Consider the following 10,673-nt stretch of genomic DNA (forward strand, 5'->3'; position numbering starts at 1 on the left):
CCTACGATCAGCTCCGGCTGGCCCAGATGACCGGGTTAGGGTTCGGGAATATACATGCCTACTATAGGTTTGTGAACACAGTCTTTGCGGTTCGCATGCCTTACAGCTTGGGTAGTGTGCCTCGCGAACACCAAAAACCATTTCCGTACGCTGAAGCTATTTTCTGATTGTGCCTTTTGAGACTATCTTCTCTGTCCACGAAAGTCCAAAACGACAAGCATTGCTCCCGACCACGGTTCAGCTTACCCGCCGCCCCCCGCTCTCGGACGAGGTGAAGCGAGTGGTCGAGTCATTGATAGACTTAATGATTGCCTTGTACTATCGATGCGATAACTTGGGTTTTTAATGGCAATATTATCAGGTTGACCACAGCAATGGACCACACATTCGACCAACATAGACGTTGACGTGAGGCTACGTCGTCGATGCAGAGAATACTGCCGGGTTCGGATATCGGGATCTCTTGTCTTCTCCCACTTGTATGTCGTTGCCTGGTTGCGAGCTTTAGCGTGCCTTGTGGCAATTTACACACATCGATCTCATGTAAATCTATACGCCACATTTGGAATTCGAATCGCCGACAACATCCAAAGTACACATGCGTGCAGAGACTCGGTAAGGGCCACAGATGAGTCCCCACAGTACATCAATAAAGGTTTGTATAGTAAGTAGTGGTCTTGTCCCACTTGTAAAATGTACATTCGAATCGAGCAGGAGGTACATCGGCGCACAAATACCAACTTTTCATTTCCTTCGCTTCATAACTTTTACACACATTTCTTCCAGGCCATCCTTTGCCTCGCCATCCGGAAAGAAGCTGATAGATGCAATGGCTTTGTCGGCGTATTCTTGGGCGAGAGCTCGGGTCTGCTCCAATCCATCACTCTGGGCAACAAGATCTCGCGCCTGTTCGAAGGATTAGCTGTGGACTCTGCGAAAATGGACGGCCATTTGCCCCTTACCCTTTGCACATCGCCTTCTTCTGCGAACTTTCTACCGACCAATTTGCCCAACTCGGGACACGTCCTCCAGGCAAAGAGCAACGGGGCCGTGGCAAGACCCAACTCCAAGTCCGCGCCAGCCGGCTTGCCTAGCTCAGTTCCGCTCACCGTATAATCCAGCATGTCATCAACAAGTTGAAAGGCCAGGCCCAAGTTCTTGCCATATGAATAAGCCGCCTCAACCACGCTTGGTGCACACTGGCCCAACAGAGCTGCAGCTCGACAGCTCTTGCTGATCAGACTGGCGGATTTCAAGTATGTCTTTTGGAGGTAATAGGTGATTGTCTGTTCACTCCAAGTGGGATATTTTTCGTCCGACGCGGTATTCTTCAGTTGCATGAACTCTCCTTCCACCAGGTTCGCAATCACGGTAGCCAACAATTCAATCACCTCCGGATCCCGAAGGCGCGCAAGAGCGACCGATGCTCGTCCGAGCATGAAGTCGCCGGCGAGGACGGCCATTTTGTTTCCGAATGCCGTGTTTGCCGAGGGAGCGGCGCGGCGGGTCGTGGAGTGGTCAATCACATCGTCGTGAAGGAGAGACGCCGTGTGAATGAGTTCGGTGATCTCGGCCAGGCGCCTTTGCGAAGGCAGGATGGTTTCGTCATCGGGGAATGCATATCGAGCTTCCGTGGGCGTTTCCGTCAAGGGAGAAGCAATCTGATCGGGGTTGTTGTCGTAGAGAACGGAGGGAGAGGATATAGGTGTGTCAATACTGATGCTCGGCAGAGTATGGGCATCCGGGCGAGCTTGTTTGGCAGCAAACGCTGTTGCTCTGGACATTAGGAGCACCAGTAAAGGCCTCACATGCTTTCCCTCGCTCTGGGTGTAGTACTTGGCGACCGTGTCCAAGATAGGGTGACCTGATCCCAGCAGCTGTCTTATGTTCTTATTGAGAAACTTCAACTCTTCCGCCACGATCTTCAGAGGGTCAATGGTGATGTTAGTACTGCTCCCTCGGGACGGCAACACATCGGCCACTGTGTTCTGGATTTTTGAAACTGCGGCAGCCCATGCTGATGGATCTCCAGAGCTATTCGAAAAATGCCGTTTAGACTGCCGAGCTCGAGGATATTGCGTCCTGGTCAAGCACCAAGGACAAATGGCCGGAGCTGTAGAAGTCGGGACAACCGGTTGCAAAAATGCAGACTTCGACGGAATGCGCGCCCGCATTGTCGTAGTCTTGTCAGGATGGCGGAGGACAATTAAGATGCCATGAGAAATAGTAGACTGATAACAAAACAGACGCAGAAACCTGTCGGACGCGGGCGTCAATGAGGGCGTTGCTCACGACGTAAGTGTTAAGGTGTGTTCGATGCCGTGCGCGAGACTCGGATGCCAAAACTGCGCAGGCGAAAAGCGAACTGCACTGCAGGGCATCGACTTTTCGATCGGGCTGCGGATCGTCAGGGCCTCTAGCTCTTTAGCCTTTCCCCGTTCGGTACGACTATTAAATTATTCTTATTATTCTTTACTGTTATTACAACCCGCAGAGCACCATCGGCTTGCCTGGGAACCTTTCAGGTGCTGCACAGGTACAATGCAGATTGAATTGTTCAATCACCAATACGCTCGTTTACAGCTTCAACTGCATATCTGCACCTAGAAACGATTCCTTTGCCGTCCGAAGCCTGAAAATCCGGAATCCGCCACCTCCCATTGGATGCTGTTCTGTGCAAACCATCCTGCGCTTCGCCGTGCTACAAGTTGAAGGCTAGACGCTCAGATAAGAGGGCGGTTAGTAACTTAACTTGTCAAGAGGTCGCTTGTGATCGCGGACACCGGGCCTATGAGCCGAAGAGCATTGCCAGGAAGGTTCATTATCGCCCGCATTGATTCACTACGCCGGGAAATGGATTGGTCGAGCGTCTGTGAGGCCCGTACCAGATCCTACATCAAGAGTGTCCTCATTCCGAATGATTCCTAGGACGTGTCTGTCGTGGTCGTTGCTAGTAAACTGGGCTGGAGGAGTGGAACCCAGTGGCAATGGCGTCCTTGACCACGGTCTTGCAACCTGCTTGCAGGCGCGTTTGAACCATTCGACCATGAAGACTTGTATTGCAAAATGACCAGACATGTTCCTTCGATCAAGGCCCAAAGTGAGAATATGAGCGAGTGAAGATTGATACTTGTCCTTATTCCAGCGCTTCGCCGTTCTTGCGAAGCCAGTCGCGCCATTCCTGCCATTCCGCATACGATGCGCTGGCCTTCAACCCCGTGTATCTGACGGCACGGAAATCTTGCACCTCCTCCCAAGGTTTCAGAGATCGTTGCTCGCTTGCCCGGGCAGATCCTCTCAGTAGCCGTCTTCCCACACCGTAGCCATAGCCTCCGTCCCATCCGGCCTTCTTCATCAAACTTGTTACTGTCTCTTCCTTGTCCCAACCCTGTTCGACTGCAACGTCCGGAAGATATGTGGCACCGTGCCTCCGGTTTCTGTAGGTGAAACTGATTCTAAGGCCATGGAGGCCTAACGTCCAGTCCATTGCATCTCTACAAGGCTCGAAATCAGCGAGCAACGTCAAAGAGCATGAGAGAGCCGGCATTAACGAAGCCGGTATTGGCGAGAATCGGGTGTCATCAAAGGCTGAAGTCAAGGCATATGATGAAAGTCCAGAGGCGAGTGGAAGCGCTTCAAAGGTACCAATGCAACCACGCAGTGATTTGTGACCAGAGCGGGAAACCGTGTTCCAAGTGACGAAGAGAGGGTACGACTCGGTTGCAGAAAGCTTCTCGGCATAAGTTGGTGGTACGGACGCGACGGAGGTACCACTCGAAGGAGTATGCAACTGAGAACTGGACGAGCTCGGGGAGAATATGGATGGAGACGACGTGGAAGAAGATCTTGAAGACGCTGATCGCGCTTGCAATCGGGAAATGCTGGGAAGCTGAAGGCCGGGATTTCGACGTTGAATTCGCTGTATTTCCTCGTGGGCACCATCTCCCTCTTCTATTTCACCATCCTCTTCCTGTTCTTCAGGCTGCCTAGTGATTGGTTCCACGTCAATATCATCATCTGGAGCGGTTTGTATGGTCTCGTCCTGTAGTAACGATCCGGCCTTGTATGCTTCGTAGAGATCAAGTATGTTTTGCAGCGTAGGCGGATCCCGGCGATCGAAACTTGCGGAGAGAGCCTCGAAGCAGTAGAAACAGTGGGCCGGGCTCGCCATCAGTTCTTCTCAGCTTGCACTATAGCCTCTGTTAAGAGCACTACGGAGCGACAATGAGCGGGCAGGCAGAGGCAAACACGAGGTTGCCGACGTGGAAGGATTGAGCACAGCGAGGGACACAGTGGTGGTCGGGGAAGAAGAGGAGCGCGCCGAACGAGTGTAGGGCATATAGAGACCGTAGATATATGTGAAACGGGAACCTAAATAAGGCAGATGCACAGAAAGAGGAGGCAGTGGTGAGGTGAGGGTGAGGGTGAGGTGAATAGGTAGACCCGCGGCGAGATAGTACCTACTGTTGGCACAGGGTTGGTGGCAGGATCAAATGTGTAGGGGTCGCCGATACTGCATGTGGCTGACAGAATCAGGGCCAGACTCTACACGCCTCTGCGCGCGCGGTACCAACGGCCGGTGCCTGTGGAGCATGAAACGGGTCCAGGTCAGCGCCTCAGATATCTGTATCCATTGATCGCCCCCGAATACTCCGCCGACTCGGAGCTCCTTGATGCATCACTCGGTCAGTACAAGTCCGTTGTATGCACTTTCTACAGGGTGTTCTACTCGCAGTGGTACAAGCGAGCACAGCTCGATCTGTGGTCGCCCCATGGCCTGGCCCTCAATATTGGTCACATTTACTTCCAAGTATCCGTGTAGCCTACGCTGATACCCAAGCCTGTGTCACCAGGTTCCTGAAGTACACCTCCGCTTGTACAGTGATACTGTAATACTCGGGTGTCCAGCCGGCTTTGTTTTTGCAGAGAGGGTCAGCCCCGGCCTGGATCAACGCACGCACTGCCTTGAGATTCCCCCAAGCACTTGCGTTGTGCAAGCATGTGTTCCCCTGGGCATCCTGCGCATTCACATCTGCTCCGTGTGCAATCAGAGTCTTGATACTAGTATTATCTTCTGGCTGGGAAACGATGGGTTTCGAGCCGAAGGGACCCTTCCTAGCAGGCAGGGTATGGGATGATGAGGCGAGATGAAGCGGAGTCTGTCCTTTGTAGTCCCGGCGGGTAACAGTTCGAGGGAAATGGTTGCAGAGAAGCTCGACGACTGCGGCCTGTGAGTTGGCTGCGGCAAGGTGTAATGGTGTCTGCCCGTCCGTATTGACCGAGATGCCTAGGTTGTTGCCATTGTTGCTGTAAATCCAGTCTGTTATCGGCTGAGTGCTGTCGTGGCCCAAAGATATCAAAAGTTCCTACTCAGTTCAGCCACGGCTCGATGGGGAAGATCATGCGGTATACCTACTGCAATTTCCTCCAGGCCATACTGAGCAGCAAGATGCAATGAGGTGTTGCTCTTGTCCGCAAAGTCAGGGTTATGGAGGTACCGAGGATGGTGTTCCAAAAGTCGCCGGACTAAGGCCACATCGTTGAGTCGGATTGCCAGCCGCAGCGATTCATCAACATTGAGCATGACGATGTCCGGCTGCTGAGCGGGGACGACGGTGCTTCCGTAACGGCGGAAGCATTGGCATCGATAACGAATGTTGAGATGATGATGGTGACAATATCAATGCAGACAATATCTAAAGAGGATGGTAGAAGTACCTACATATGTTTCCTGGTCCCAGCCTGGATGTAGTGACACGCCGCGGGCGCCGATGCGGGCAACGCGGACAACCTCGTCAATCCGCCAATCGCCCTCCGCTATTTTGAGCTACTGCAATTCTCATCCATAATACTCCAGCACACCACACACAGTGTACATTGTAGTATCAATGGAATGGTCGTCACAAGCGGAAGCACAGCAGGAGTCGGAACAGGAGATGTTGCCATCATCATTCACAACGACTATGTCTATACTAGGTATACAACGAATTTCTCTTGACTTGAATCTTGATTTGAGTCAAGAGACGCACGTCAAAAAAGGAAACCTCTCTCTATCCATTTCGCCTGACAGTGGCAGACTCAAGAGACCATTCAAGGCAGTCTATGTGTCCTTCTTTCCCTTCTGTGCATCTCGCTGGGCTTTCCTAAGAGCTCTCTTTCTGATGTCCTCATGCATCCTTTTATTGACGCTTAGGACGATGGTGTTCATGGGACCCAATATCCCGGTAATGACGGCTGCCAAAAGGGCATGGCTCCAATACGGAGTGCCACTGTACGGATATCCCACGCTTCCTCCTCTTCGCCCAATCTTTGACAGCGCGGAGCGCACGAACGTCTTCTCCGACGGAATCAACCAATTTGCTCGCCGGACTTTGGACATTGCAGACGTGACAAGGTATGAATGCACGAAGAACACCTCAATTTCAGTCGAAGAGAGCTCTGCTGCGAGGGCATTTGACCACTGCTGCAAGAACGCCTTGGAGCCAGAGTATGTTGCCAACAAAGGCGTCGGTGTCAGGCCACCAAAAGAACCCATTGTCAGGATAAGCCCTCTTTTGTTGGGTAGCATGCTTGGTAGAACAGTCTGTGTAGCTCGTAGAGTCCCCATGCAATTGATGTTGATGATATTCGACATCTCGGGCAGAGGAGTTTCTGCGAAAGGAACAGGCATGCTGTGACTTTGACCCACGTTGTTGATCAGTATCGCGATCTGTTTTCCCTGGACGAGAGTAGCCAACGCGGCGTAGTCGGAGTCTAGGTTTTGGGAGAAATCCATAGCAAGCGTTTCAACGGCGACGTTTGGGGATGACGATTTGATCTGTGAGGAAAGGGCCTCAAGTTTCGAGGCAGTCCGAGACACGAGGATCAGGTTGAAGCCTTTTCTCGACAATTGGAGGGCATATTCCTTTCCTAGCCCGTCAGACGCGCCTGTTACCACTGCCCATGACCCCTTCGGCCCATATTTTGATAGCTACAAGCGCAGTGTCAGCGGTCGCTTCGAAAGCAGTTTGTGGCAGTCCATACAGAATGACCGGGTAGAACGAATGTGCTCAGCAGCACTCTCAATGTCGTGAAGACAATGGACCCAACAGTGAGCGCACCCACGCCTATTAGGAGCGCAGAAGCTGTGCTCTGCTGACCGAGCGATCCTAGATCAACAGCCATCGTCGCAGTCCGGGATGAAAGCCTCGTGTAGGGCTGTGACTTTGGATTTGGGCGTATCTGTTCTGGATTCGAGGAGCTCGAGGTGTGAACAACTTTTTTGGAATTGGAGGACTACTTGTAGCCGCTGCTGAGCTGAGGTGGGTAGGAAGACGTCAGGGGTGGGCAGCGAGTGCGCCCATTTAATTTGAGGTGGGTCGTAGTAAGCCGCAAGAAGTCGCAGCTTTTACGGCCTCATGAACAACTTGATTGATACTCCCTACGATCATAGGTACCTACCTATACATAAATCCTGTTGCTTGCAACAAAACGACCCTCTCAACGCCTTCGGCATTCCCTTTTCAAGCCTGTCGTCTATATCATGGCTTCGCTACTACCCTCATTTGAGGGTTACCTTCCCCTCTACATTCTGTTTGTGAGTTTCCCCTGCACCCTTCACAATCACCACAGGCTTACCCGGTGCAGGTCGGCGTGACTGCAATCGGAAATGCCTTGCAATGCTACACGACCCTCTCGTACACTCAGCGCCTCTACTCTGGTTCAGCTTCGGGACCGAATGTTAAGAACTCGAACTCCCAATCCTCTCCGGTCACTCCTCTTTCGTCGAGGACGTTCGGAACGTGGACGCTGGCTGTTGGGATTGTAAGAGTCTTTGCGGCATACCACATCAACGAGGCTTCCTGGTATCACATGCAGATGTTGACTAATGTGATCGGCCTGGTCCATTTCGGCCTGGAGGCATTCGTCTACAAGACAACTCGACCGTCTGGCCCTTGGTTTGCGCCGGTCAGCGTCGCTTTGATAGGGACTATATGGAGCATCGCACAATACGACTACTACGTCAGATAGTCATAGCGAGATGCCAGTCATTTGGCGGAGCCCTATGGTACACTCTTGTCCGGAGCCGGTGGATTCTGAACTTGTGCGCCGCCCTGGAGCCTTTTCCTGTATAGCTCTCCGCCACAGCTTTGCAGTCTGACCGTAGCCTGTTCTGGGGTGATGTCTCTTTGTGGCTCTGCCATCATCTCATATCCCACCAAGAACTTCCTGACGGTCGCGCTTCGCAGCAAAGGGGGGTAAAAGTGGAGATGAAGGCTCGAACATTCGATTTCCTCGTCAGTGCCTTCGAGGGGTGCCTGGTGGACGCCCATGCTGTATGGAAAGCTCGTCTCGAACAGGTTATCATATCGACGAGTGGTCTCCGCAATTGCCTCTGCCAGGTGCATCTGTTCCGTGTCGGTCAGATCAATTAGAGATCGAATATGTTTCACAGGCAGAATCATGGTCTCGAATGGCCATACTGCCCACCAGGGGCAGACAACCAGGAATGTCTCGTTCTCAAAGATGACCCTCTCCTTCTTTTCACGTTCGAGACGCGCATAATCGACCAGCATGTGCCCGCCGCCCTGCTCACGATGGTATTTTCTTAGTTGTTCCAATTCCAGCGCAGGCTCCTCTGGCAACGAACTTGTGGTCCATATCTGCCCATGGGGGTGAGGATTTGAACATCCCATCGCGGCGCCTTTGTTCTCGAAGATTTGCATCCACCTGTACTGATCCTTTGGCGTGCCCGCGTCTGCATGCAGACTCGTTGGGGGCAGGTGGGTTGGCCTAGCCAATGCCGCCAGAGGTGATTTGGGAGAGATGTGCGCCGTGTAAATTTCCGTCCAGGTCTTCACGATGGGAAGGATTTCCCGCGGCGCCATGTCAGCCAAGGTAATGTTGTGAGCGACACTGAAGGTCAACACGTAGCACTTCCCCTTGACTGGCTCTGCTCGCAGCAACATGCCTGCCAGGCTGCCGGGCGGGTCGGAAGCAACATAGTCAGCTTGGGTTTCCTTGACCGCGCTGTAGTCGTTCACGAAGACGAAAGTGTCCTTATAGTTGGGATTCACATCGCCTGAAGCTCTTTTGTTGCCCGGGCATAAATAACATTTCGGATCATAGGTGGGAAGATCGATCACACCCGGGGTTTCCTGCTGTCCTCTAGACATGCATCAGGCCAAATTCTGTAGGTATCGCGAGTCTCTTACTGCCATGGTCTCTTGGTTCTATGAGGGGATACGAGAATCCAACTGCCACGCAGAGGATTATATCTGCGATGGGAAATATCGTCGAGGATTTTATCCGGCATAGTTCAGGGAGCGAACAACGCGAACTCGAGTGATAGATGTGAAGCGGGAGCAAGAAATGGAATTCCGGGGAGCTACGAACTCGAGATTCGTCGCAATGTCACCTTTTATATCAGCCAGAGGTAACAAGCGGAGAATGAGGTGGAGACATGCGCAAAATGTTGTTTATTCTTAGTCCTGCTTCGAATGTTACCCTGCAACAGTGCATGTGTTGCTGGTGACCCCAGGGAGGAAGAATACCTAGGTACCTGCGAAAGAGCCTTCCTTTACTAGTAGAGTTGGCGTTCGAGGGCGGTTGAACTGCGCTGAGTGTGTCCCGTATGGTTGTGGTTCAGGTCGAGTTGTCGTCGGTTGACGTCAACACGCTTTGACTGCCACCACAGTTGTACAACATTGTACATACTACCGCCGCGCGGTACTAGTAGGAGGATTTGGGGCCGCACGCAGCAGACTCCCACTGCAGGATCTGTGGCCAGACTGCCACCACTGGCACTTACTAGTACTACTAATAGGATATCGATAACGGCGCCATGCCCTCCGTGGATCGGCGATGCGGAAACAGTCCATCACATTATCTACCTAACCATAAGACCAGTACAACGTTGTACATTCATCTCGTCCTTGATTCCAATTTTGGTCCTGCTCATCCAGTGAATATTCCTGGCATATCTATACGTTGTAGGCATCGCAGCCTGCGACGCTGGTGCACTCCTCTGCGCAAGGCCATGAGGACGATTCCGCATTGATGACGTCTCGGACTCAATGGGCGCAAGGTCTTGATCACCATCATGTCTTCCGATCACCTGTGTTTATATAGTCTGCCGAACGAGGTACTATCTTTCCCACGGACGTTGGCCAGTCTTACTGACGGCACAGATTCTGGTCTCCATTCTGTCCGGATTCGAAACTCACGCTCTGCTTCCACTGGTAGTGGTGTCGCGCCGCTTCCATTCGATCATCCTCCGTATCCTACATTTCCGTCTCCTCCTCGCCGCGGCGTTGCCGGACTATAAACTCATCCTTGAGGCATATCATCCTAGCAAGAGATACAGTGATCCGTACTTGTTCTGCACCTACCTCGGTACAGATGGACTCAGTTCCAAGCATGAGGGTGAAGGTAGTCTGTATGAGGATTGCCCCGGGGAACAAGGGAAGTTTGCCAAACTTGGGGCGCTTTACAGCCGCTTCCGCCCTGAAAGACCCAGCGTGCAAGGCTCAATGCCAGCACGACGCATTGCTGGGGCGGTCACATCGCAGGCTTCGTCCAATCCTACCCAGCCGATCTATGCCGAGGAAGGGGACGGCGGAAACACAAAGGTTCTTCACAACCTGAACCTGGATGCCGAGGAAGGGGACGGCGGAAACACAAAGGTTCTTCAC

At 52.5% G+C, this 10,673-nt stretch overlaps 7 protein-coding genes across 7 annotated transcripts in view; 2 read left to right on the forward strand and 5 right to left on the reverse strand.

Moving 5' to 3' along the window:
• Positions 1 to 42: 42 nt before the first annotated feature.
• HMPREF1120_06859 (hexaprenyl pyrophosphate synthase, mitochondrial) lies at positions 43 to 2,384 on the reverse strand. Its single transcript, XM_009161070.1, has 2 exons — positions 963 to 2,384; positions 43 to 906 (listed from the first exon to the last, which is right to left on the reverse strand). Exons 1-2 carry the CDS (start codon positions 2,172 to 2,174, stop codon positions 745 to 747), a joined length of 1,374 nt encoding a protein of 457 aa, XP_009159318.1. The 5' UTR covers positions 2,175 to 2,384; the 3' UTR covers positions 43 to 744.
• A 752-nt stretch (positions 2,385 to 3,136) lies between these two features.
• Positions 3,137 to 4,171, reverse strand: HMPREF1120_06860 (uncharacterized protein; the record flags this gene model as incomplete). Its single annotated transcript, XM_009161071.1, has 1 exon — positions 3,137 to 4,171. One exon carries the CDS (start codon positions 4,169 to 4,171, stop codon positions 3,137 to 3,139), a length of 1,035 nt encoding a protein of 344 aa, XP_009159319.1.
• A 652-nt stretch (positions 4,172 to 4,823) lies between these two features.
• On the reverse strand, positions 4,824 to 5,584 carry HMPREF1120_06861 (uncharacterized protein; the record flags this gene model as incomplete). The annotated part of the gene is made up of 2 exons (XM_009161072.1): positions 4,824 to 5,366; positions 5,417 to 5,584. 2 exons carry the CDS (start codon positions 5,582 to 5,584, stop codon positions 4,824 to 4,826), a joined length of 711 nt encoding a protein of 236 aa, XP_009159320.1.
• Positions 5,585 to 6,100: 516 nt separating this feature from the next.
• Positions 6,101 to 7,164, reverse strand: HMPREF1120_06862 (beta-keto reductase; the record flags this gene model as incomplete). The annotated part of the gene is made up of 2 exons (XM_009161073.1): positions 6,101 to 6,970; positions 7,024 to 7,164. 2 exons carry the CDS (start codon positions 7,162 to 7,164, stop codon positions 6,101 to 6,103), a joined length of 1,011 nt encoding a protein of 336 aa, XP_009159321.1.
• Positions 7,165 to 7,522: 358 nt separating this feature from the next.
• Positions 7,523 to 8,010, forward strand: HMPREF1120_06863 (uncharacterized protein; the record flags this gene model as incomplete). The annotated part of the gene is made up of 2 exons (XM_009161074.1): positions 7,523 to 7,576; positions 7,612 to 8,010. 2 exons carry the CDS (start codon positions 7,523 to 7,525, stop codon positions 8,008 to 8,010), a joined length of 453 nt encoding a protein of 150 aa, XP_009159322.1.
• A 32-nt stretch (positions 8,011 to 8,042) lies between these two features.
• HMPREF1120_06864 (galactose-1-phosphate uridylyltransferase) lies at positions 8,043 to 9,295 on the reverse strand (the record flags this gene model as incomplete). Its single annotated transcript, XM_009161075.1, has 2 exons — positions 8,043 to 9,147; positions 9,195 to 9,295. The coding sequence occupies 2 exons, from the start codon at positions 9,293 to 9,295 to the stop codon at positions 8,043 to 8,045; spliced, it is 1,206 nt and encodes a 401-aa protein (XP_009159323.1).
• Positions 9,296 to 10,081: 786 nt separating this feature from the next.
• HMPREF1120_06865 (uncharacterized protein) overlaps positions 10,082 to 10,673 on the forward strand; it is a gene marked incomplete at both ends in the record, with an annotated part of 1,080 nt that continues 488 nt past the window's right edge. Inside the window, 2 exons of the mRNA XM_009161076.1 lie at positions 10,082 to 10,123; positions 10,170 to 10,664. Of these exons, the coding sequence (XP_009159324.1) occupies positions 10,082 to 10,123; positions 10,170 to 10,664 (537 nt within the window). The remainder of the gene's footprint in view (positions 10,124 to 10,169; positions 10,665 to 10,673) is intronic.

This window comes from Exophiala dermatitidis (assembly GCF_000230625.1).
Source record: "Exophiala dermatitidis NIH/UT8656 unplaced genomic scaffold supercont1.6, whole genome shotgun sequence".
Classification (NCBI taxonomy): Eukaryota; Fungi; Ascomycota; class Eurotiomycetes; order Chaetothyriales; family Herpotrichiellaceae; genus Exophiala; species Exophiala dermatitidis.

Coding starts and splice junctions, on each gene's coding strand:
- HMPREF1120_06859 (XM_009161070.1), bottom strand. CDS start 2,174: ATGCGGGCGCGCATTCCGTCGAAGTCTGCATTTTTGCAACCGGTTGTC. Junction 907..962: donor AAGAAGGCGATGTGCAAAGG/GTAAGGGGCAAA, acceptor TCCTTCGAACAG/GCGCGAGATCTTGTTGCCCA.